Genomic DNA, 24,435 nt, shown 5'->3' with positions numbered 1-24,435 from the left:
AGGTTGAAAACTAGAACGGAAGCCGGTGCCCTATAGTTCTCCCCACAATCGATATGAGGCGACGCGGACCGGACTTCCATCCCCTGGAAACGAGGTCGCGCGACTCCCAAAGGGTGACATAGGGAGAAAGAGACGGGGATGTTGAGCGGGGAGGCCCGACGAAGGTTCGGCCGAGGGCTGAACTTGTTTGTCGGAAGCGTAGGTTCCCTGCTAATGCCCTGGTTAGTACTCCGATTTCCTTTGTGCCACCCCACACATAGGCAATGGCATCGTCCACCCCTCCGGACCCATATCCCAGGTCGGTTTCATCCCCCGCGCGCGCGTTCAAACCATGTGGTGCACCCTTCCACGCGCGCGGCCACCATGGTAACACACCCCTAGTTCTATGCAATCTAAGTCCCGTACACGCGCCCTATTTAAGCGGACCACGTGCCGGGGAGCAGGGGGAAGGAGAGAGGGTAAAATCTCGCGGAAAATCGATTTTCCGAAATTTCATAGCGCATTAATCGTGCGAAAAGTTTGGATTTAAGACAGAGAGACTTTTTAATGATAATCACAAAAATATAGCTTTGTATTTTTAAGAATCATAATCAAAACGCAAGACCCGCCGCGTTAATAATTACTGTTTATTTAGATTGATTAAATTTCCATTTATTCATAAATACGTATTATGTTCAAGGAAGTTGTAGCAGTTTGTTAATTTCAGATTAATTAATTCAATTTGTGATTAATGTTTAAAACAACACTATATAATATTATCTCACTTATATCACTCTGCTTTACTCTAGAAAAAAAAATTAATAATATTTATACATATACGAAATAGGCTTATATTATTTATTTGATATTTTTTAAACAAATATATTTATTGACATTATAGGATTATAGTTATATACTATTTTATATTTAATTTATTGCTTACACATATAATGGGGGAAAGGGATGAAAGATCTTATTCCGTATAACGAGACACGCGTGCCGCGGTCTTCCTCAAGCTGCGAAAGGGTTTCCACCTTCCAGAGAAACGTCTTCCCCGTCTCTGCTAACCGTCCGATGCCTGTTCCCCATTGTTCGTAAACGGGCCTTCACACCGGGCGCGGCGCTTTACATGCCGCGCCGAGCCACTCTAAATGATGAGATTTTCGCCGGCGCGGTCGAAAGAGCGTCGGGGAGACGGGGAACGTAAAGGGGCGCCCGGAAAAGGGAATGGGGCGAACGAAGCCGCATTAAAGTATTGCTCCGGTCCGCTTTCGCCACGGCTTTTGCGTCGCTTTTTGGTCGCGTGGAACAATGACGAATCCCCGACGTCATTGTGACCGTCCCCGGCGTCGCGGAGTCTGAGGAAAAGCGCAGGAAAGAGAGGAAAACGTTGAAAGGAATTCGACGGGGGTGAACGCGGGGAGGAGGAGGGCAAACGCCGCAGAGGGTTGCGGAAAGGGGGTACGCTGAAAGAGTTGGTGTACGCGTCGGGTGACGATCACTCGCCGCTGATTACATGGACCATTGTGCAAGGACAACGACGTTGGCACACGTGGGAGTGAAAGAGGATAGAGCGCGGAAAGGAGCGCGGTACTTTGGTTCGGGAGGGTGGTAAAACGCGCAGAAAGGGCGAGTCTCCGTTACGAGATATTGTCGTCGTCCACTTGATTAAGACGCCCGAGGATGCCTGATACAAATCTCATTAAAGACATTTGACTAACGAACTGATGTATTCAGTTGCATCAATATCTTGAAGTGGTATTTTATTTATTTCATTTATTATTGAATTTTTTTATATTTTCCTTGAATTGCAAATTTTGCAACGTGCAGTTCTTCTCACTTGTGTGAATATGATATATTTGTATTTCATTATCCTTTTCTTCCCCTTTATCCTCTCATAATTTCTCGTATCTGCGACTTCGACTTGAATAAATCAACAGAAAGTATTGAAGTATAATTACAACGATTGATTGTATATTTATCATATTATATATTTATTATTACGATATTTTATAATGACATGTATTTAATGGAGCAAGCAGTTAATCACTCTTAACATTCCAAATATTAAATAGATATTTTATTATATCCGAAATATATATACTTCAGATTTTTGTACAATTACATGCGTAAGTTGAACGCACGAATAGGTTTGTTTCTATTTTATTTAGTTTCATGGTGATGATCGTAATCGCGATCTTTGCGGCAATGTCACGTTAAAATGGCATCGATCGTCGTGCGGCAGGAGGAAAATCAGATCCTCCATCGAGTATCTTGATTGGAAGGGCGTGGTTTCCGGTATTTAGAGTGTTCCCCGATCCTCGACGTTACGCACTTGCGTAACGACGTGGAGGAGGAAAAGAAGGACGACGACGACAACGGCTACGACGACACGTTTTTCTCGAGCGTGGGAACACCTACGATTGTCATGTTATTCTCGAGTTGGAATTGACTAATGTTAATTAGCTTTATCAGTCCGACGATTTTTATCCGACTGTCGGCAGATCAATAATCCCACGTCCTTCTCGTTTCGAAAAGTCCGGATTTCCGCGAGAAACGTTGAAAGGCCTTAGATATTTCGATTATTAACTTCCGAATTACCGAACCCGGGCGCTGCGGAATTCGGTCTTACAATATGGTATACATACACGAGACTTATCATTATCAAAAAAAATTATTAGGCATTAACTTCTTTTACAACATAGTTTACTAGATCATTTTTTAAAAGTAAATATGTAAATATAAAAATATTTAAAATATAAAAAGTAAATAAAAAGTAAATTGATATGTCTCAAAATAGTAAACAGAAACTATTAAAATTATCAGCGGAATGTATAAACGGACACATGCGGATATCTTTCCTTCCATTGTTTAACCAATCGATCGCTGATATCACATAATATAAGATGAAACTCTTGCAGTTTAGGACATTGTTCCAAAATGACGGAACATTTATCAGGTATCGTAAGATTCGCGTCAAAAAGATATAACTTTTCCAAATTTTTACACTGCGCTAGTAATTCCAACTTGCGATCGGAGAGGACAGCATATGACAAATAAACTTCTTTTAAATGTTGACAGGAGGAAAGTAATCTGTTCAAGCTATTATCAGCGATTGGGCGTCCGAATCTGTAACAAAAATTATATAATTATTACAGTACTTTAATCGCAAAGAGGAAATTAATATAACTTTTTCAAGATGCTTGAGACGCAAGACAAGCAAATGCACAAATTTCGACAAGGGATACGGTAACATGTATTTTGAAAGAAAATATAGCACACACTCACAAGGAAAGTTTTAATTTTCGTAAGTTCTTACAGTCAGCGAGAGCGTTAATGCCCTGCGATGTAAGATTACTTGTATCCTGTAAATATATTGCTTCCATGTTCGGACACGAATTTCTCAACTCTATTGCGACTGTGTCTACGTTTATACAGCGCCTAGGTTCCAAATTTAACTCACGCATACGCTGATTTTTTTGCAGTATTTTGCAAAGACGTTGAGCTTCTATAAATGTATCGCAAAGGTCTAAATGTTCCAAACCATTTAGCTGCTCAAGATATGAAAATCCTTTGTCATCTATGCGATCACATCCAATTAGGTCCAATTCTAAAAAAAAAATGTATTAATCATATATAATTTATATACCTATAATCTTGACAATCATATAATATACCTTTCAAATTTTTGCATATCTCTGAAATTTTAAGTAGGGCACGATTGTTAACAGACACGCAGTCACTTAATCTTAAGTGCTTTAAACGCCTACCGCAATTGTCAAGAAAATTTACGAAATCCATAACATCAAAGTTGCTTGATGTAAGATCTAACTGTTGCAAATATTTACATCTAGATGTAAAGTAACAAAATATATCGTGCATATCTGTAAAAGATACATTTCGCATGTTTAAACGTGTATAGAGTTCAGGGTCCCGTATTAAATTATTGAAGCGCTTATCTACATAATTCATGCGGCATAACGTCATCAAATCCAAGTTTTTTAATATTATTAGCAATATTTCATCCTGCAAAGATAAAATATAAAACTTTAATACACGAGATGGCATTGTCACAAATATCATTGTGAGAAATAGACTTCTAGGATAATTTACAGGAAGCGCAGATAAACTGCAACGTGATAGCTCCCTTTCCGATTCATCCGAAGAGAGTTTCATACGCTTTGCAGATTCTCTGCCGACATGGGAATATCGACTGCAACTCTCGTCATATAACGGTTGACAGTAGGATGTCATATTTTTTTTCTGAAAGAAGACAAAAAATATGGAGAATAATAATCCTTGCTTTTTTAGCTAGCATATACTGAAACGCATTATAATACCATATAATTTATAATTACAGCGCAAAGATTATATAATTTAAGTTTATCTTGCCTCCATTTACATTGCTAGTACTGACATATTGTTGTTTGCATGTGTACGTGACATAAACTACAGATTTTTACTACTAGCAGTGAATATTGGAACGTAGCCCTTGCTTGTAGAAAACGATTTCAATTAACAAAACAAATCTTGTTTTACAGAGAATAATGCATAAGGTATCTATTTTTAAAAACATCAATTTTCATATTGAACTACTTTTCTTATTTTTTTATTAACAAATTGTACTTCTATTGTAGAATATTATGTACATACATAAAATTTAAAATATGTTAGTCAAACTCAAAAATTTCTTTACTATTGCATCAATCTTTTGTAACAGAATAAATTGTTAATAAACAATTATTTTATGTATTTTAATTTTAATCTTAAATTTAGGATATTTTGCTTTATAACATGTTGCTTTATTTCAAAGAATAAAAAAAATTTGTGTTATAACGGGCCATGAAACCTAATATATTAACAAACGTATGTAGGTTTTAATATGGTTAAACACAATATAATATATCTAAATACACATAAAAATCTATAATATTTAGTAAGTAAACATAGTCGAAAATTAAAATAAAGCGTATCTTAGTCAATAATATCTGAATACATAAAAACCGGACGTTTCGATCTTCGTCGAGGTCACCTTCAGTGGTACGTTAAAATTTGCGGGGTCAAAATATAAAATTGTAGGCTTGTTTCCGCTAAGTCAATGCATATGCATCCTAATCTAATTTCTTAATTTATGAGCATATATGTGATGCTGTCTCTATGGATTTGTTTTATGTGACTTTTATGTCCATAGTATAGAAAAACGATCGAGAGATGTGCTGACAAATTGGCACTATTTTGAGCGTCGGACAAATATGTAATCTAAAGCTATTGTATATGAGTCGGGAAGCTTAACATATAAATAATGGTATATAGGAAAAAATTATTTACCTTAATAGCCAAATTATGCATGTCCACGATAGGCAGACCACAGGAAGATGACTTGCACCGTTAAAGGTAACGTTTTAGGTAAAAGTCGATGTGTCTGTTGATGTCTGACATGAGTCAAATCAATAAACATAGTTTGATTCTAAATAGTAAACAAAGTGGAACTGAAGGAGAGTAAAGGCGGTATTCTTAAGTTTAGTGGTTCTGTAGTGAATGAGAATATAGCTTAAAGATATATAGTTTGTGTCAGTTTGCTTAAATCATTTTCTTGGAGTTTGATATGGACCATTTCAGAAATAAGTCTTTTATCTAAAGATTTTTCTTGGTCCAACATCTCCCAATCGAACTTATGATTGGTATAAAACTAACACAGGACTTGTTTTCAAAATCACATGTGATTCAACGGAAAGAAAAAAAAAGAGATACCGAGAGGTTGAAGAAGAAAAACGTCGCGTTCTATAGGACTCGTTCGCCACTTTAAATGTTCCAAACCATTCAGTCTCTCGAGATACGAAAATCCTTTGTCGTTTATACGTTCACAACCACTTAGATCCAATTTTGAAAAGAATATGTACTAGTCATATGCCATTCATCCATAATCTTAACAATTATATATGCACAATATACATATACATGCATACGTACCTTTTAAATTTTTGCATATCTCCGAAATTTTAAGTAGGACAGAATTGTCAACAGAATCGCAGTTCCTGAATCTTAAGTGCGTTAAACGCCTACCGCAATTGCCAAGAAAGTTTACGAAATCCATAACATCAAAGCAGCTTGCTGTAAGATCTAGCTGTTGCAAATTTTTACATCTAGATGTAAAATAACAAAACATAGCATCCATATCTGTGATATATCTACATCGCACGTTTAAACGTGTATAGAGTTCAGGGTCCCGTATTAAATTATTGAAGCGCTTATCTACATAACTCATGCGGCATAACGTCATCCAATCCAAGTTTTTTAATATTATTAACAGTATTTCTTTCTGCAAAGATAAAATATAAAACTGTAATACACGAGAAGACATTGCAATAATTATTATTACAAAAAATGGACTTCTTACAGGAAGCGTTGATAAACTGCAACGGGATAGCTCTTTGGACTCATCCGAAGAGAGTTTCATACGCTTCGTATAATTTGAATGACTTTTTAATAAAATACGACATGAATATCTTTGTCCAAAGGGTTGTACATAACCCGGGATCACCTCCCGAGATACCTTTTTGTTTCTCTTATAAGAGGTCGTCATATCGCTGCAAATAACATCAGAATAAATTAATATTTATTATTAAAAGAATTAAAAAATATTGAGTATTACTTAATATCAACGATTATAATATACCTTTTAAAAATAATGCAATATTCAGGAAAATTCTGTTGCAGATGAACTATATCCAAATTTGCACTTTTTAAATCTCCTGTTAAATTATGAACTTCCTCATGTGGTGTGGAGTGTACATGCTGTTAATTTTTTTTAACAGATTAGTTAAGCTCTCGTTAGGATTTCTAGAACGGATTAATTCTGATGTACCGATAAGCATCACAGCATCTAGCTTTGTGTGAGACTTAGGTGAGCTGGACTCATTCCTAAATACCAGTTTGAGAGAATCGGTTTTAAAGTTGCGATACGCAAACCGATAACGGTGGAGAAAATAATCTTGATGTCGGCGGTACAGTATGAGACGATTCTTCATCTTACAACTTAAACCACTGTACAGAATTATTAAAATCTTGAGCCCAAATTTGAATTACGTTTCCAGGATTATACATTTTATATATATAGTGACTCTGACTGGATATACAGCTTCATCAAACTTGAGATCATCAAAATAGAAAATATAATTATATTCTCTTCTCAACATGCAAAAATATATCTTCTATTCTATTAATTCAAATATTAATACATTACATACCAATAGAATTATTATTGACCGACGCCTCGTCATTCCAATCTATATTTAGAACGTGAAGCTCGTAATTCTGGTCTTTGTTTTGCAATGGAGATGTTGAGATACCAAAATTATCAAGTCTCTGTATTAAAGAATCAAAAAATGTCAAATAATACAAACTCTTGTAGCGTAAATTTAGTTACCGATTACTTTACAGTACAGCACAATAACAGATAATACCAGAAAATACGCATACCCAGTCATTTTTAAAGTATGGTAAATGAAAGAGTTCTCCACAGTTTGAAAATTCAGGTGGCCCAGGAGCAGTATAGAATATGCTAAGATTCTGGTAGTTCTCGGCAACATACCTTTTCTTCACAAATTGATAGATGAAGTCAACACTATCCTCCTCTCCTACGGATACTCTGCCGACATAGGGATATCGGCTACAACTCTCGCAATATAAAGGTTGATAATGGGATGTCATATTTTCTCGCTGAAAGAAGATAAAAAATATCGAGAATAATAATCCTTGTTTTTTTAGCACATACTAAAATATATTATCATATCATATATTTATAATTATAGCGTAAAGATTATATAATCTAATTATATAATGTCTAAGTTTATCTTGCTGCCATTCACATTGTTAGTATTGACATTTTTGTCTGCATGTGTAAGTGACGTAAACTATACATTTTTCGTTGAGTTGAGGCTCTGTTGGAAATCCAATCGGAAGGAAACCGGGCTAATTAAGAGCCATTCGCTGTTCGCAAGGCGAAAGATATATTTATTCTGTATTTATAAGTGTTCGCGAACGTTTCGGTCCCTCTTCGGACCATCTTCAGCAATCTAACACGATCACAAGATCACAAATATAAATATACATGAATTCACGATTTACGGTTTTTACAGCAAATCACTTACAAAACGTACAGTAAATTAAGCGACGAACGGTGACCATCCTACGAATGACGAGGATTATATAGCCTCCTCTGGGTTCCTGCCACAAAGGATGAAGATATTGTCATCCTAAATAATATAATCTATTGTATCAAAAGTGCGGGTGTGATAGTCTAATATGGAGGCAATTTACCCTCCCCATTCGTAAGGAGCACCGTCTGTCTCGAGCAACGAGGGAATACTGACCGTTATAATAATTCAACACAGGTCAAGGAGAGTTTTTATATATAAACATTGACCGTTGTTATTAAATTTTAGGCAGCTTGTTTATGATTGGAAAGTACGCGTGGTGAAAACTTTCTGTATCTATTTGTAAATTGAGGCCGTTCTTTTGTCTTTTTATAAAAATCATTTCAGATAATAATCTCTTTCTATAAAAATGTTTTTCATCCAAAACCTCGACCATATTCCAATCGAATTCATGACCACTGTATTTGTGTTCAGTCACTACAGACATCTGTTTCGTATTTTTATTAATGATTAAAATGTGCCGCTATTCGCGTTTTTAATAATCTTTTTGTCTGTCCTACGTATGATGCGTCACAATTTTTACACGGAATTTTGTAAACAACATTATTATGTGATCCTGTAGGAATTGCATCTTTATGTACTCGGATGTGAAATGTCTAAGTTTATTCATGCCTGCGTAGGATTATATTCTAGTTTTTAAGTCACGGACAACATTATTAAATTTTTCTGAAATATGTGGGATGAAAGGTATGGTAAAATATGATTGGTGTTCTATATATTCATCCTCGTTAATTGTTGTAGTATTCATAGTTGTTTTGTTGTGTAAAGTAGTCAAAGTTTTGAGACGTTCATGTAAAGTATTGAAAATAAATTGGAGCGGATAGCCGTTAATAATTAAGCAACAAAGGCGGAAAACCCCTGTCTATAAGTGAGATCACTGTGCCTCTTTTTTGGCAGAGGGGATGTCGCGACTCAAAATTAAAGTATCTCACCGAAAATGTAGGTTTATGAAACCAGTCAAAAATAATGTGGTTATTATGTAAAATAAGAGTAACGTCTAGAATATTTAGTCTGTTATCAACTCCTTCTTTCAAAGTAAATTGAAGTCTAGGATGAAACGAATTAAATGTTTGTAGAATGATGTTGAACATTATAGAGGCAGGAGTTGCCATTACAACATCATTCACATATTTAAGATAAAAGGGGAGAGATACCGTAAGGATCGAGATCGCTTTCTTTTATAGATTTTTCGTACTGGCAGTGAATATTAAAACGGAGCTCTTGTAGAAAAAGATTTTAATTAACAAAACAAATCTTGTTCTACAGAGAATAATGTAGGTATAAAGTATGTATTTTTAAAACGTTACTTTTCACTGAAACTCTTTTTTCAATTTTTCTATTAACAAATTGTACTTCTATTATGTGAAATATTCTTCTATTATTAAATATATAGTAGTAGTATATTACGCGCTGCGGCTTTAGCTCGCAAATTTTAATGTATAATATATTTTATTAAATGTACATTTGATATTAATATCATAAATAATTATGATTTTAATGATAATTTTTTAATATTAATGATTATAGTATATATTGCGACCATTTTAAATAATGAAGTGAAGAATTTACAGCAATATATACATGGAAAAGGATAATCGAACATCAAATTATTAAAGTAAAGCTTGTAATAATTTATAAAGAGACGAATTTATGTTATTCAGCCTCCACTAGAGATATATATACAATAGAGTAGTTAAGCATCAAACTAATCAAGTCAAAATGATGTCCATTTGATGTCAAATCCACAACATCGCACGTTTATTTACACACAGATATCACTTTCCGTACATGAAATCATGCGGATGATGCACCCACATACCAAGTATAATAAAAATAAATAAAAAAGCATGAGGTCAAAATAGAGTCAGGTTAGGTTAATAGAGGCAGGAACTGCCATTACAACATCATCCATCACATATCATATGATAAAAGGGGAGAGATGCCGTAAGGATCGAGATGGCTTTCTTTTATAGATTTTTCGTACTGGCAGTGAATATTAAAACGGAGCTCTTGTAGAAAAAGATTTCAATTAACAAAACAAATCTTGTTCTACAGAGAATAATGTATGAAGTATGTATTTTTAAAAACGTTACTTTTCACTGAAACTACTTTTTCAATTTTTCTATTAACAAATTGTACTTTTATCATGAAATATTATGTACATACATAAAATTAAAAATAAACTCGAAAATTTCTTCAACATTGCATCATTTTTTTATAATAGAATAAATTATTAATAAATACTTATTTTATATATTTTAATTTTAATCTCAAATTTATTATATTTTACTTTATAGCATTTTGCTTCCTCATCATAGAGGAAGCTTTGTTTTCGTAAATTCGTATATGAACCTTTGATTGTGTATAAAGTTAGATCTAGTCAACCAAATTTAAAAAAATTATATATGAAATAGGGGTAGAAAAAAGACTGAAGAATATAATAGAATTAATAAAAATTGTTAATAATAAAGGGGTTACCGATTTACCGATTTCTGTTAAAAAAACAACCAAGTTTACTGAAATTTCTTTAACTCAAAAACTAATTAATCAAATTTTAAAAAATTATACATGAAATAGAGGTAGAAAAGAGACTGAAGAATATAATAAAATTAGAAATAGTCCAATATTTGAAAATTCGCAAATGTTATAGCAACCATAAACATTTCTAAAAAAAATTCAAAAAATTTTTAAAAAAGAATTCTTTTACTGATCATCGCCAAATTCCATACCAACCTTCCTTGAATGATACTCTATCGATAAAAAAAAAAAAAAAAAAACAACACAGCCCGATTATCTCAATATTTACGATATCTCAACATTGGACTATTTTTAATTTAATTATATTTTCCACAGTCTCTTTTTTTTTTTTTTTTTTTTTTTTTTTTTTTTTTTTCTGCCCCTATTTCATATATAATTCTTTAAGATTTGGTTGCTTTAAGATTTGGTTGATTAGTTTTGAGATATCGTAAATATTGAGATATCGGGCTGTTTCATCACTTCCTTTATGAGGAAGCCAAGTGCAAATTTCTAATTTGCACTATTTTTTTTTATTTCAAAGAATAAAAACTTGTGTTCACGAGCAATGAAGCCTAATATACTAATAAACACATGTAGATCTTACTTAACTTGGTACGTTAAACAGAGTATTTTTTTATTTATTAAAGAAATTAGACGAAAAAATAACAAATCTGCGGAAAAATTCGCACCCAACTGAATTTTTGCATAGACCTTTATTTCGTCGTTATAAACAATATCGATGTAACTTTTATTAAAAATTTTACAGAGGGTCAAAGGTAGAGCCCTATGTCACGTGTACACCGGGTACACGAATTACACGTGCAATTAGTGCATTTACGTGTATAAATTTAACACGTGTATCGTGTATTACACGGATACCCGGGTTATTGTAGACGATGTTTGTAATTCTGCCAACTCTTATAATATATAAATTACAAAAGAATTATTAACTTTTAATAACCTCTCGTCCAAGCCAAATCAACCAAGCAACCCCGTGTGTGTGTTCGGCCAAAATCTATTGCCTCAACCAGAGAGAAAGATGAGAGTGGTTATGTCCGAACCAGTATGCTCACTTAACCCTTTTTTGTGGTTTGCACCAATCGTACTGCGTATAGTTATTTTTTTAGGTGTCACCAATCGGAGGATTTTTGGTAGATTTTTGGCGAGGATATGTGGTAGTGCAAAGTCGGTGTAACACCACAGATGCTAAAGTAATTTTTGTACGTTTGAGGTGAAATATTGAAAAATTAGTGTGACGCGCAGAGACGCTTATATATATATTGGGGAAAATTTTGATGATTTTGATAAGATTTTTCAAGTTGAATAAAATTTATAATCCTGGAAACTGGGGCCCGTTTAACCATTGATACTCCGATGGTCCGCCTAAAAACTGGTGGAAAATCGGAAACCAATAGATCAAAGGTGTCGACAGAGAGTGAGCATACTGATTGGCAAAGTTACTTTGTAGAAGTATCTATAGTTACAGTTAAAGTTCTTTTCACCGAAAAAGTAACTAGTTACAGTTACAAGTTACTGACTTTGAAAAATAACATGTTACAGTTACGATAACTGAAAAATAATAACTCGTTACTTTTCAGTTAATTTTTAGTTACATTTTTGCAATGATTGTGTACTACTATTTTAATATGGAGTAAAGAAACTCTTTATTAAGTATAACACACGGCACTTTCGAGTAGTGCATTTGTTGAACGAATGTTCAGCTTCGATGGTTCTGTAATGACGCCATAAAGAGGACACCTTCACGATGATATAATCGAATATCAAATTCTTTATCAAAAATTAATAAAAATTTCATTAATATTATTTTGGATATTGAAACGTTATATTATATATTATAACATTGTATAAGTGCATGATACATTTATCTGCGTATTTTTAGAAAGCATATGATTTAATTCTTTTACTATATTTTATATTTTACTTTTTTTTTACTATTTTTTACTTTTTAATAAATTACTATTCCTCAACAAGATTTATTATTGAATGGCAAAGTACATATCCTTATTAAATTTTGTTTATTTTTATTAAATTTTATAATTAATATCTATTTATTTTCATTTAACAAGTATCAAATCTACACTTAATATGACAAAAATTTAATGATAATCTTGTAGGAAAAAGAATTAAATTATATGCTCCCTAAATACGCAGATATTATGCATTCATATAATGTTATAGTATATAATTAATAATATATAATATAATATTTTAATATCCAAAATAATTTTAATAAATTTTTTTTTATTAATTTTTAATAGAATTTGATATTCGATTATATCATTATGAAGATGTCCTCTTTATGGCGTTATTACAGAATCATCGACGCTAAACATTCGTTCTTAGGGTATAACTCCATTATATACGCCGCACCTAAGGAAAACTTAATTTATTGAGTACTATTTACTATTGTTTAAGGCAAATTTATACCAATAAAAACTTCACATTGTGTACTACAACAACAAAATTATAAAATATATATATATGTATTCTTTGTATTTAACAAAAAAACTTTTAGAAACTCTTGTATTTTTACCATATATCCCACAGGGGTGAGATATATGACATTTATGGGTGAAATATACGCCTTATAGAAAATTACAAATAATGTTTATTAATAAGGCAATAAAATGTCATAATAAGTTATAAAATGTGTGTAAGAAGTTTATTAAAATGTAAGAACAATAAACAAATTATAAAAAGATTTAAAAAAAATAGAAAAACGATAAATGCATTAAAGATTATTGGTATACGATCCAAGAAAAAAAAGAAAAAGAAGACGTAGAAGATTTCGATTTTTATAGAGTGTCTGTATTGTGGCATAAATCCCGCATGGTAAAAATGCCGTATATCCTAAACAGGAGGGATATACATATGATATCAAGAGATATGCACTTGTATTTTTCTGTATTCCATCCTTTACTATCCCTCTACACTTTATGTATATATCATGAAATAACCATTAAACCTTTTACATTCCCTACAATAATCATTTTACGTAGGTCATAATGATCGCGTTACTTACTACGGTGAGAAATTGATTCAACTCATCACGGTTTCGTTAATATTAATAGTAAAGAACTGAAATTACAACACAATATTAATATGGCATAAAGACATATAACAGTGTGATTGTAAGTATCTTTATTTCTTCTATTTTTTCTGACTTTTGTGGCGTAAATACTGGAGTTACCTTATACTTAAAAAAGAGTTTCTTAATTGCAGTATAATCATTTAACATACCAATATTGTTATTATTCGATTTTAATGTAGTTAGTCCGTAAACTCATTTTCTTTGAAACCTCATAAAATTCGAACAGTATATTAATGTAAACACGATTTACACATCTATGCAATTAGAAAAAATTGACCGTACACCGAAGTTGAGATAATTTAAATAAAAGTTAGTACTTTTTACATATATCACAGGTTTTACATGTATTACAGGTACAAACACGGCTTCCGATGTATTATATCATGTTTCTAATTGTAGCGATCAAACTACTCTTGCGACTTTTATGATTGACAACATATATCCAAAAGTAATATATTATGTTTATTTTAGAGTCGGTGTTAAGGCACTATCAATCATTTGAGGACCATAAAAGGCCCAAAAGTGGCTAAAAATAGGGTTTTTCGCATTTTTGAGTACGGCCCACTATTCCGAAAAATCTGAAAAAATTCTAATACATGTAGAACACTAAAATATACAATTTTCTGGAGTAATTAGACCTGCAACTATCAAAGAAAATAGAAAAAAATTGATTCAAATATTTATTTTTATTTTTTTTAGGTTAGGTATTCAACGCGCCTAAAACTAAAAAAAAAATGGTGTGCTAAGTACTTTTCATAAGCTATATTCTCAAATTTTTAACATGATGGAACCGGAGAAAAAAAATAATTTTTGAAAAAAGCGGTTTTTGGTGCTACTAGAAAAAGGAGGGGGGATGGATGGTCGGAAAAATCGTAGAAAATTCTTTTTTTAGTGCACTTATGCAGATCCAAAGTAATTTTTCTGTTTCATTGACAGTGGCATTTTGCCTATCTTAACGTGGGGGTATATACCTTTGAATTACTCCTCCAGGATTGTATACTTCATATATATACATTGGATATACAGCTTCATGAAACTCGATATCTTCAAAATAGAAAATATAATTATACTCTCTTCTCAACATGCAAAAAAATATCTTTTTTAACAATATGCTATTTAGCAATTCAAATATTAATACATTACATACTAATGTAATTACATACTAATAAAATCATTTTCGATCGACGACTGGTAGTATTATTCAATTAAGACGACTTCATAATTACCGTTTTTATTTTCAAATGTCATTTATACATTTGTATATTTGCTATTTCAAAGGAAAAGCTTGATTAGTCTATTCATAATGTAATTTATATAACGTACAAGAGAGAAAGAGAGAAAGAGAGAGAGAGAGAGAGAGAGAGAGAGGGAGAAGAAAATGATGTTTTATCTGAACAACATGTTCTCAACGCGACCGCTCGGGGATTAGTCCGTGATATAAGCTATGTGATATCAGATATTGATCATCTGGAGCTACTGCTAAGATATCGAACGGTACACCCGTACATCAAACGTCGCGACCGCTCGCAAAACCAGTCGCGAAGAAACCGGAAGCGAGTTGGATTCTTACATGGAAACGCCTCGATCGGGCAGGTAGGAACAGGTAAAACGGGTGGGGCTTCCGCTGTGAGAGATCGTCGAGATCGAGATCGATCGCATCGATCATGCGCCAGCGGCAAGAAACACCCCGATAACCGGACGGAGTTATCTCTCTGGTAACGCGAGCATCGGCTTTGCTCGTTCTCTTGTCTGTCTCGTCGTTCGACGACGCTGCCCTTCTTGTTTCCCGATCGGGTGGAAATCGGTTACGCCAGCCGGACCTGCCGTTTGTAATTCAATTAAGAAAGCGCGAACTCTGTGTGCGCATGACGTAACGGAACCGCTTTCGTTACGTAAACGCGCGTATCTTCGTTTCCGCGCATATGTAAGCGCGCGGGATCCGCGGTAGAGAGAGAGAGAGAGAGAGAGAGAGAGAGAGAGAGAGAGAGAGAGAGAGAGAGAGAGAGAGAGAGAGAGAGAGAGAGAGAGAAATAGCGGAACCAAATTCGTTATACCCTTATTCGAAACGTTTCGCGATATCAAGAGAGTGATAAGTCTTCTGTTACATGTGCGAGTCGGTTACTTTCGTCGATTGCGAGATCGTTTCTGTGTGCAATAAAAGATCCGTGTAACGCGCCGCGCAACACGTAATCGAAAAATCGCGCGGCTGTTATATATGGCAGTCTCTTTTTTACCTGGATTTCTATTATATATGTATATTTTCACTTGTGGCCTGGAATATATAGGAAGAACTTCAGTAATGCCCGTACATTTTTTTCTAATCGATGCATGGAGAGATGCCGCAACGCGATTTATACGTTACTGAATTATACGTCTAATCAATAATATCAGGCGCATTGAAACGCTCAATTTCTGGAGGAGAATCGGCGAGATCTTGACCTCGAAGTTCTTCGTATCCTGGGGAAAAGATTCGATATCGCGTAACGGCTTCCTCCCAACCAGGTGCCACTTCCTGGTTCTTCGAGGAATCTCGTATATATAAATACACCTGCACGCAGGTGGACGCGGATAAAGGAGTCATTGCGGGAGAGGAAGGTGCGCATGTCGCTATTATTCCGATGCCGCTAAAAATGGGAAGATATAGAAGCGCGATGAACGATGAGACAAAATTCGCATCTTCTGTATTCCGGAAATCATAAATTTCAAGCGATTTCGATTGACATATATGACAGTCTTTTCGTGTATGTCCGCAGCGTTTAAATTTACAAGTTACACATTATATATATATATATATATATATATATATATATATATATATACTTTCTCTCGCATTCTGACATTCGTGCATGTGCAATTTATTTCGTTATCCTATCGAAGCGTGTCACGTTTAGCGCGCAGATTTTTACAATTTTTCAGAGCTATCTCGCGTTACATACTCACGCATATAACACGAATGTTTTTACCTTTTTTAGATGTCAAACGGAAATGTACATAGTTATCTGCATTCCGACGTAGCTGCCTTCCGTACATTTTTCTCCCTTCATTATTAGTCGTGCCGTGTCATTTCGTTTCGCCGCATTAGAATTTTCGCGTTCAGGTGTAAGCCGCCGTGGCTATATACAATCGCGAGGTGAAGCGATAATGCCATTTTGCAGCGAAGGAGCGCATCGTCGGTCTTACGAGGCGAACGCGGCGATGTACCGTACACGCGTTTAGGTCGATCGGCAGAAGCGCATAGGAATCCGGGAAGCGGGACCCCGGGGGCCCCCGATGTCCCTCATATCTGCGCTATACGGCCTTCCGACCGCGAGGGTTGGCGGAGGAGGGCACCGGGTACCGTTCTGTCCCCGGGAACCTCGGTTCACCGGGTCGGTTCTCGGTTCTCGGTTCTCCCAATGCCTCTCTGCGGCTCCCCCCCGACAAAAAGCCGCCCGTCACCACCGTCCCTCGTCGCCGTCGTTCCCGCGAACCACCATCCTCCGCTCCGGCGCGGCGCGGCGCGGCGCGGCGGCCGACGTTCGAGCGGATTTTGCCCCTGAAGGCGCGCCGACGCGCTTCTCTTTCTGATCCCTCACGTGAGGAGGAGACTCGTGTAGCACGAATGATTATGAATTCGTAATGAGAACGTGAGAAGACTGCGGATGGATCGCCTGTTAAGGCCGATCCTGCTTGAACGCGCGGCATCGGTTGTTAACTGCCGTGCTTGTGTGCGCGACTCGTTATCACATGTATGCACTTTTTCTGAGTTATAATACTCGCGTAATATCTTTTGATATTTTAAAAGCATGCATATTACTCTTTTAAAATGTAATTTAAATATATTTTTCTCCGAAACAATATAATGCATCAAAAAGTAGAGTATAAAATTTAAAATGTTTTCTATACGAATTTATATTCGCGGAATTTAACTTTGCTATACGAAACGTTTTGGCGACATTTAAAAAGCAACTGTTAATATAAATAATTTTATAGTAATTGAGAAGTACCTGATTAATTTTTATACAATTTTATTATTTATTTGCGCATACAGTCTAATTCATCTAATTCTCAATTTCACTTTTTAATCGCTTCTTTCGTAAGAACGAATGTACATTTTTACTTTGATTATTAAAAAAAAAACAGCTGCGGGAGGAATTCTACAAGCGGTATCTTAAGTCGATCCGGATCAGGAAACGCGAGATATTCAGCGGAAAAGAATTCTCTCTCGTAGGCGGTGGAACTAATGCGACGATCGCGACTCGAAAGCCTCCCGAAGATGAGGGGAACGCGGGTCCCCGGGTCATTCCAACGGTGTTTCCTCACCTCTTCATGGTAGGACCGTTCGATTCCTATGCTCGGTGAAAGCAACGTATTCCCCGTAATGACTTCCCCGGTCGGCGCGGTAACTATACCGTCCACCCGGCGGAGTAATGTCTGGTAACACTGGTAGTGGTTACTAGCAATCGTCGTTACGGGACTCTCCAGACGTACATACGTACGTACCCGGCGTGCTACCGAAAGAAGGATCTCTCGCGCATTTCGCTTCACCCCGCTTCGTCTCGCCCTGACTCGCTTCGCCGCGATCATCGCCGCGTATACTTTGTTTGCCGCCAGCTTCCGCGAATTTTCGCGACCGAACTGTGACCGTCTGAGACCTCGTGGGAGTCGCAATAAAGTTCTTTAGAACACATGATCGAGGATTCCGTTAAGGTAATTACTCGTGCAGCAAAGACCCCGCGGCATTGATAATCAATCGTCTTGAGAAAATTCCTCGAAAATTATAGAAAATCTTTTTGCGAGTTTGAAAATAAATGCTTAAAACTTACTGAAATTCGTATAGCATTAAATAAAGGAATATTATCGGAGAAATTGCGTCAACAAAATTAAGAGCGCGAAGGCACTTAGTGTAAGTATCCGCGTGTAAGGATAAGAATAGGATAAATTCCTAACGTGGAAATATCGCTAATTGTGCATCGGCGGATGCCTCGCTGTAGAGTAGAATATCGATGACCGATAGTCATTTTTACTGCGATATCGATTATCTAAAAGCGGCAGCTGGACGGCATTAAAATTGCAGAGAAATCAAGACGCGTCATTTCGCAAACCGTTGAAGATTATTAGCGTCGACAAAAATCGAGCAGTACTTTAAACGATCTGCGCGCGACTAAAATACGTTGGCTAGACCGATAAATGTTGAATATTTTTGCAAGTACGGAGCTGTCACTCATGCACTTAATAAAATATAGCATCTTAATTTCATAAAAACCCGTCAGTGTTTGATACCGAGATCAAATGATCTATTTTAGCTGTACAAGCTTGGTCTGATTAAATAAAAAGACACAAATAGATTTAACTTATCTAACCCCAATTTTTGTATTTTCATAAATAAAAATTTTTTAAAATTTAAAATAGTTTTAAAAAGTTGATAAATTAATCTAAATATGACTAATCACAATATCATAGATATCCTTTTTTATAAATATAAAATATTGAAAGCTTTTATTCTTGTTATTGTATCGCAATGTATATGCGGTATCTCCTTCACGTTAATCGCCATTTTTTTAAATTTTACATTTATAAAGAATGTGCGATTTGTAAATTACATTATTAGTAATATTTACTATACACTATAAGTATACCGACAAGTTGGTTTCTCGTCGTGAAAGACGTATAGTTATTCTATCGCGATGTAAGATGAACGTGAATCGATCGTCTCGTTCGAAGAGAAATAATCGTGCGAGAATGACGCCGAGCGTCTTACCGGAAGTGGCCGCCACTCGATCCACCTCGTAGTACTTGGGAAAGACCACCACCTCCGTCATCATATCACCTCCATCGCCATCTCAGTGAGACGGAAACGACCGAGGATGAGCGTGTAGCTTTTTACGCGAGTAAGAGCGACGAAGAAACCGGCGGCGGCCCCTACGAAGTGAGGAGAGGGCACCGGTATATACCGAGGGAACCCGGACGGGAGTTGTGGGGGGGGGAACGCGCCACGCGTGATCGAGTTACACGGACGAAGTGGCGTGGCACAGGTGAGGTGAGGTTGGTGCACGGACTGCGGGACAAAGAACCGCAAGAAATACCGATACCACCTTACTCTCCGGCCCGTAAAGTCGTTGTCGCGCTCGAAAATCAGGCGTCTTCGATGAGACGCGCGCGCTCGCTCAGGTTATAGAAGAAGTACCTAACTCTTTCCGCTTATCGAATTAACACATCGACATTTGCGAAAATGTGCGGATTTATCGTGACATTAAATTAAAAAGATTTAAGACGAATTTCTCTCAGCTTGCAATTTAGTTACCAACTGATCCGATGATAATAACATAAGGAATAATTTTGATTACAATAGCAAAAGTATTATTGATATTAATAGCGATAATAAGATTTATATTAATTTTCGAAATCTTGTCTATCTGGGGTACATTCGACGCGAGATTCACATCGCGGCAGCGTTACCAATTTAATTTAATTTCTACTTTAAGAGAGAAAATTAATATTCATATGCCCAATATCTTAGCTTTAATTTCATTTACTAAAACTGGCAAGCCAATGTAATTAAGACCATTTCTCGAAATGGTTAAATATCCACCGGCGTTGATGTTACAAGCGTTCGACGATGCGCGTTCGTGCCGAGATTGCGAGCGCGCCTTTATGGGCCTGCTGACACGCGAGCCGACGAAGACATCGATACATCGAAACGTTGATACCCCGATGGCGTTCCCTCATCCTCCCCTTCTGTGGTTTACATACCGGAGGGGTAGTCCTGTATCGGGTCGCGACCATTATGTCGCAAAACCTTCGCCTTACCGCGATTCGGTGAAACATTATTCTTCCAGACCGGGCAGTTCTTGGCGCGATGGAATTTCGAAATACGAGAGCGAAGTTTGGTCAAGTATCTCGGCATTTTTATGCCTTTTCCTGTGCACAGCTTCGAGTTCCCGACTTTTTCTCAAAAATTTTCTTGGACGAGACACAACTCTTTTTTATACTTCCATAATATTTGATTTTAAATATTTCATTAAGAATTAAATTAAAACTCTGCAGAAACGAAAGATTCGCTTATAATTAGCTGAATTGAATTTTTAGATTAATTTAGGATTCTGGATCGATTCTTTATTTCCGAATAAGAACAAGAGTAAGATTTGCGTATCCACCGTCTGAGCTACAGAGAGTCGAATAATCTTCAATTTTCGATTACTTATAACAACGTGGAAGCTATCGACGCTTGACGTTTTCGCTAAGGAAGGATTCGGATTGGTCGAAGAATGTTATTACTCGTCATGTGCGCGCGGATACATATGGCCATTTTGTACGGGAGCGAGACGTATGTACGTCGACGTTCCGTTATCGTGCTCTCGGGTTTTCTGCGCGTTCTCGGCGCATTTTTCGTCAAAACAGCTGAAGGCGGTGCGGCGGCTCCTCGTTACCGATTCCGCGTACCTCATACGAGAGCGCCGATCTCTCGTTGCGCGCCTTCTCCTTGTTACGGGATCGCATGTACTTTGTTGCACCGTGTCCTTCCCGTCACGGCGCCGACAAAGGACCCTTCAATTTTCCCCCAATCACGTAGGAAATTCTCTCGCCGCGCCCTCGTCTCGCTTTATATCTCTCATTGTATCGGGCGCGTCTTTTGTGCCGGGCACAATTATCGCCAGTTACATAAAGTCCCTATACACGCGATAAAGCCCTTTTCTTCTCTCGGAGAAGACGTCCTGGCCGCGACGTCCAACGAGATCCTCGTTGTTTCTTTTCGTGCCTCCTCACTTTGCGAATTTTCGGCGGACGGTACGCGCCTTCCTCCTCCTCGCTTCCTCCTTCGTGTGTTGCTTCGTGACACGCATTGTGCCGACCGGAGGAATTCATGCCTGTCGCGAGAGTGACGATAACTATCACATGTCAAGCGAACGTCCTGACTCAGGATCATTAGGGCTACAAAGATACTTTAATCCTCGCGCGGATAGGCGCGTTATTGCACGAAACGCTATTGGGCACATTCGAGGTCTTTTAAGGCATCTCTTGTTTTACAGCAGCTATACACGTTCGCGTTTCATATACGATCACGCCGATAATTTCTCGAAAAATTATGTGGTTTTGTTTTTGTCATGCATAAGCAACACGGTTTACATGGTTTTTTAAATAAATAGAAATTGGTATCATATACTTTCTTGTCGTTATTTGTGGATCTGTATAAGATCTTCAGAAGACAGCTGCCAAGTGTTGGTAAAAACAGTCTGTCAGAGATTTGGATTTTTCACTTTAAAAATCAAGTATGTGAGAATCAAAGTGATTAATCTCAATCTTAAAATCACATCTTGATATATGTTTCATCAATCTATATGTGTAATTCTAGTTTCTGTTCTAAAAGAGACATAATATATCTTATCATGCAGTAGGGATCGTTGCTCCCATTATCGTCTCGTGGAGATAATCCGACGCAAGTCGAACTGACGCTTTGGAATAAGCTCGCAGGTCGGCGGCAGAAAGCAATATAGACTCGGCGGGCGAGGGAAGCGAGAAAAGAAGCGTAATGAGAGAGCGGAGAAGCGGGACGAGGGAGGCATGGCCGCAAATTGTCTGAATTAACGGGCACGGGTAGGGTCGTGCGGGGGTCGCGTGGCGTGGCGTGGCGTGGCGATGGAACACCACGTACGCGCGTTCGATCATCGTCGATCGGCGGCTAAGTCGTCGTCGCGATCGCGAAACGACGTCGCGACGGCGTGGCACGTGAACGCACGCGTGGGCTCCGCGGATTTCGCGGATCGCGCCGAGCCGGACAAAACTTTCTCGCGGTTATCTTTAAATTGACGCAAACCGAGCCGAAATGATCTCAATTAGGGGGTTCGGCCTCGCGAACAGGCCCGACGAATCTTCCTCCGGTCGACTCGGACGCGGCGCGGCGCGACGCGGCGTGCCGGGCTCGAAAGAGGTCGTCGCGTAATTGGGCGAGAAGTTATTTTCAAGCGGGTGCTCGCTCGACCGATGCTCGGCTAGAAGGATGAAGTAAGAAGAAAAAGAGAGAGAGAGCGAGATGGAAAAGTTTCTAGTTTCTATCGACGAAATTTATTTTGACTTGGCAGATTATCGAATGTGAACGTCAGGTGCAGTAAATTAATAAAATTATATTTATATGTAGTTTCTAGCGATCTAAAATATATAAACACATACTTGAACATATTTGATTTTTTGTATTAGTATCAGAATTGGTTTAACTAAAATATTTTTTACGTTGTTAGCGGTTTCTTTTATCTCCATCTTAATATTATTAATGTATTATGATATTCGTTAAATAATAAATAATATTGGATGATAGTGATATTTATAGCGAAAGAACATCCGTTAATTGAAAATTATCGAATAACCATTGCTGGATAGTCACACGAATTTACAGACATACAGACAAATATAATAGATAGATAGTATCAATAAATGATTTGTTATTGGTAAGTTTTTCTCCATTTGCGCAAATCACATGGAGAACCGCAAAGCGCTGAGAAAGTCGATGTAGAGATCGAGCTTTCAGCTCGACTCCGTTTAGGAAGTAGGCTAGTCCCCCTAATTGCAGTTAATTGCCCATTCGTTGGCACTCGCTTACTCGCGATCAGCGTAGGTTACGCAGGGCTACTCGATGCTTACGTAATGACCTCTCAGCCAATATTCCCGAACACAATATCGCGTCACAAAGCACCGTATTTCAAGTTCGACGGAAAAAAGTTAATTTACGAGGTTCATGCCATGGGTTTACAATATCCCACATTCTCGTCTCACGTTTTTCGAATTACGTCCCAGATTACAAACTCGTTTTATCATAAATTTTTGTCAAATTTTTATGTAGATTGGCGAAGTCTGTCGGCGACGTGCAGCAGATTTAGTATTTTCGCTTTAGTGAAAGTAGTTTGTAGCAAAATGTATAGGATAGATGAAGCGCGAAATGCAGATTGCACAGGTTAATCGAAGATCCGGTTGCAAATGAAATGGAATGTGGTTTTAGTACAATTTAGTTTCAATATATTAACGAAATACGTTAAATATAAATTACAGTGTAGCCATCTTCTACAGTCGATCGTTTTGTCTTGAATAATTAAGCAGCAGAACGTATATAAAAAAATGTTTTAAAATTATTTCTCTGCGTTTTTAAAATTAATTCTTCGCGAAATAAATCTTTGCTTCCTAGAAGAGTTGGAAAATTTTTGAAGAGTAAATTGCAGTTTTCTAGTAAAAATGCGTTCTCTCCGTTTTAATATTTCGGGGTTTTAATATTTGCAACGCTCGACCGCGGAATGCGGACTGACGCGCCGCAGCTCGGGTTAAATTGCGGGTCTTCATTGATTTTCGTCTCTCCGGGAGGGCGCCGGGGGTGTTAAAGCGCTACAGGCAGTTTTAGAAGCCGGAAGCAAGTTCTAGCCAACCCGGAAATTGCCTCCGCGCGGCGGCCTCTGGCGCAAGAGATAACCTTCGGAAAACCTCTCGCCTCCTCGTTCCTTCGTCCTACCTACTTCCCTTCCCCCCCTCTCTCTCTCTCTCTCTTTCTCTCTCTCTTCATCTTTCTCTCCGCTCGACGGGCACACAGATAAGGTGCTACCCTACGGATGTTCTAAGTTTCAAACGATTTGTGTGGAGATGATGCGATCG

General features: G+C 37.0%; 1 protein-coding gene and 1 long non-coding RNA gene across 3 annotated transcripts in view; one reads left to right on the top strand and one right to left on the bottom strand.

The window, feature by feature from the left end:
- LOC143901476 (uncharacterized) overlaps positions 1 to 24,435 on the top strand; it is a 130,265-nt gene that overhangs the window by 53,106 nt on the left and 52,724 nt on the right. The window lies entirely within an intron of this gene.
- On the bottom strand, positions 2,118 to 7,696 carry LOC143901509 (F-box/LRR-repeat protein 4-like). The gene is made up of 9 exons (XM_077413876.1): positions 7,571 to 7,696; positions 7,227 to 7,344; positions 6,656 to 7,127; positions 6,377 to 6,566; positions 5,308 to 6,298; positions 4,093 to 4,242; positions 3,657 to 4,005; positions 3,268 to 3,589; positions 2,118 to 3,108 (listed from the first exon to the last, which is right to left on the bottom strand). Exons 5-9 carry the CDS (start codon positions 5,326 to 5,328, stop codon positions 2,802 to 2,804), a joined length of 1,149 nt encoding a protein of 382 aa, XP_077270002.1. The 5' UTR covers positions 5,329 to 6,298; positions 6,377 to 6,566; positions 6,656 to 7,127; positions 7,227 to 7,344; positions 7,571 to 7,696; the 3' UTR covers positions 2,118 to 2,801.

Source organism: Temnothorax americanus, unplaced genomic scaffold (genome assembly GCF_048541705.1).
Source record: "Temnothorax americanus isolate GAGA-0224 unplaced genomic scaffold, ASM4854170v1 Scaffold34, whole genome shotgun sequence".
Taxonomy (NCBI): domain Eukaryota; kingdom Metazoa; phylum Arthropoda; class Insecta; order Hymenoptera; family Formicidae; genus Temnothorax; species Temnothorax americanus.
This window is presented reverse-complemented; position numbering and strand designations above follow the sequence as displayed.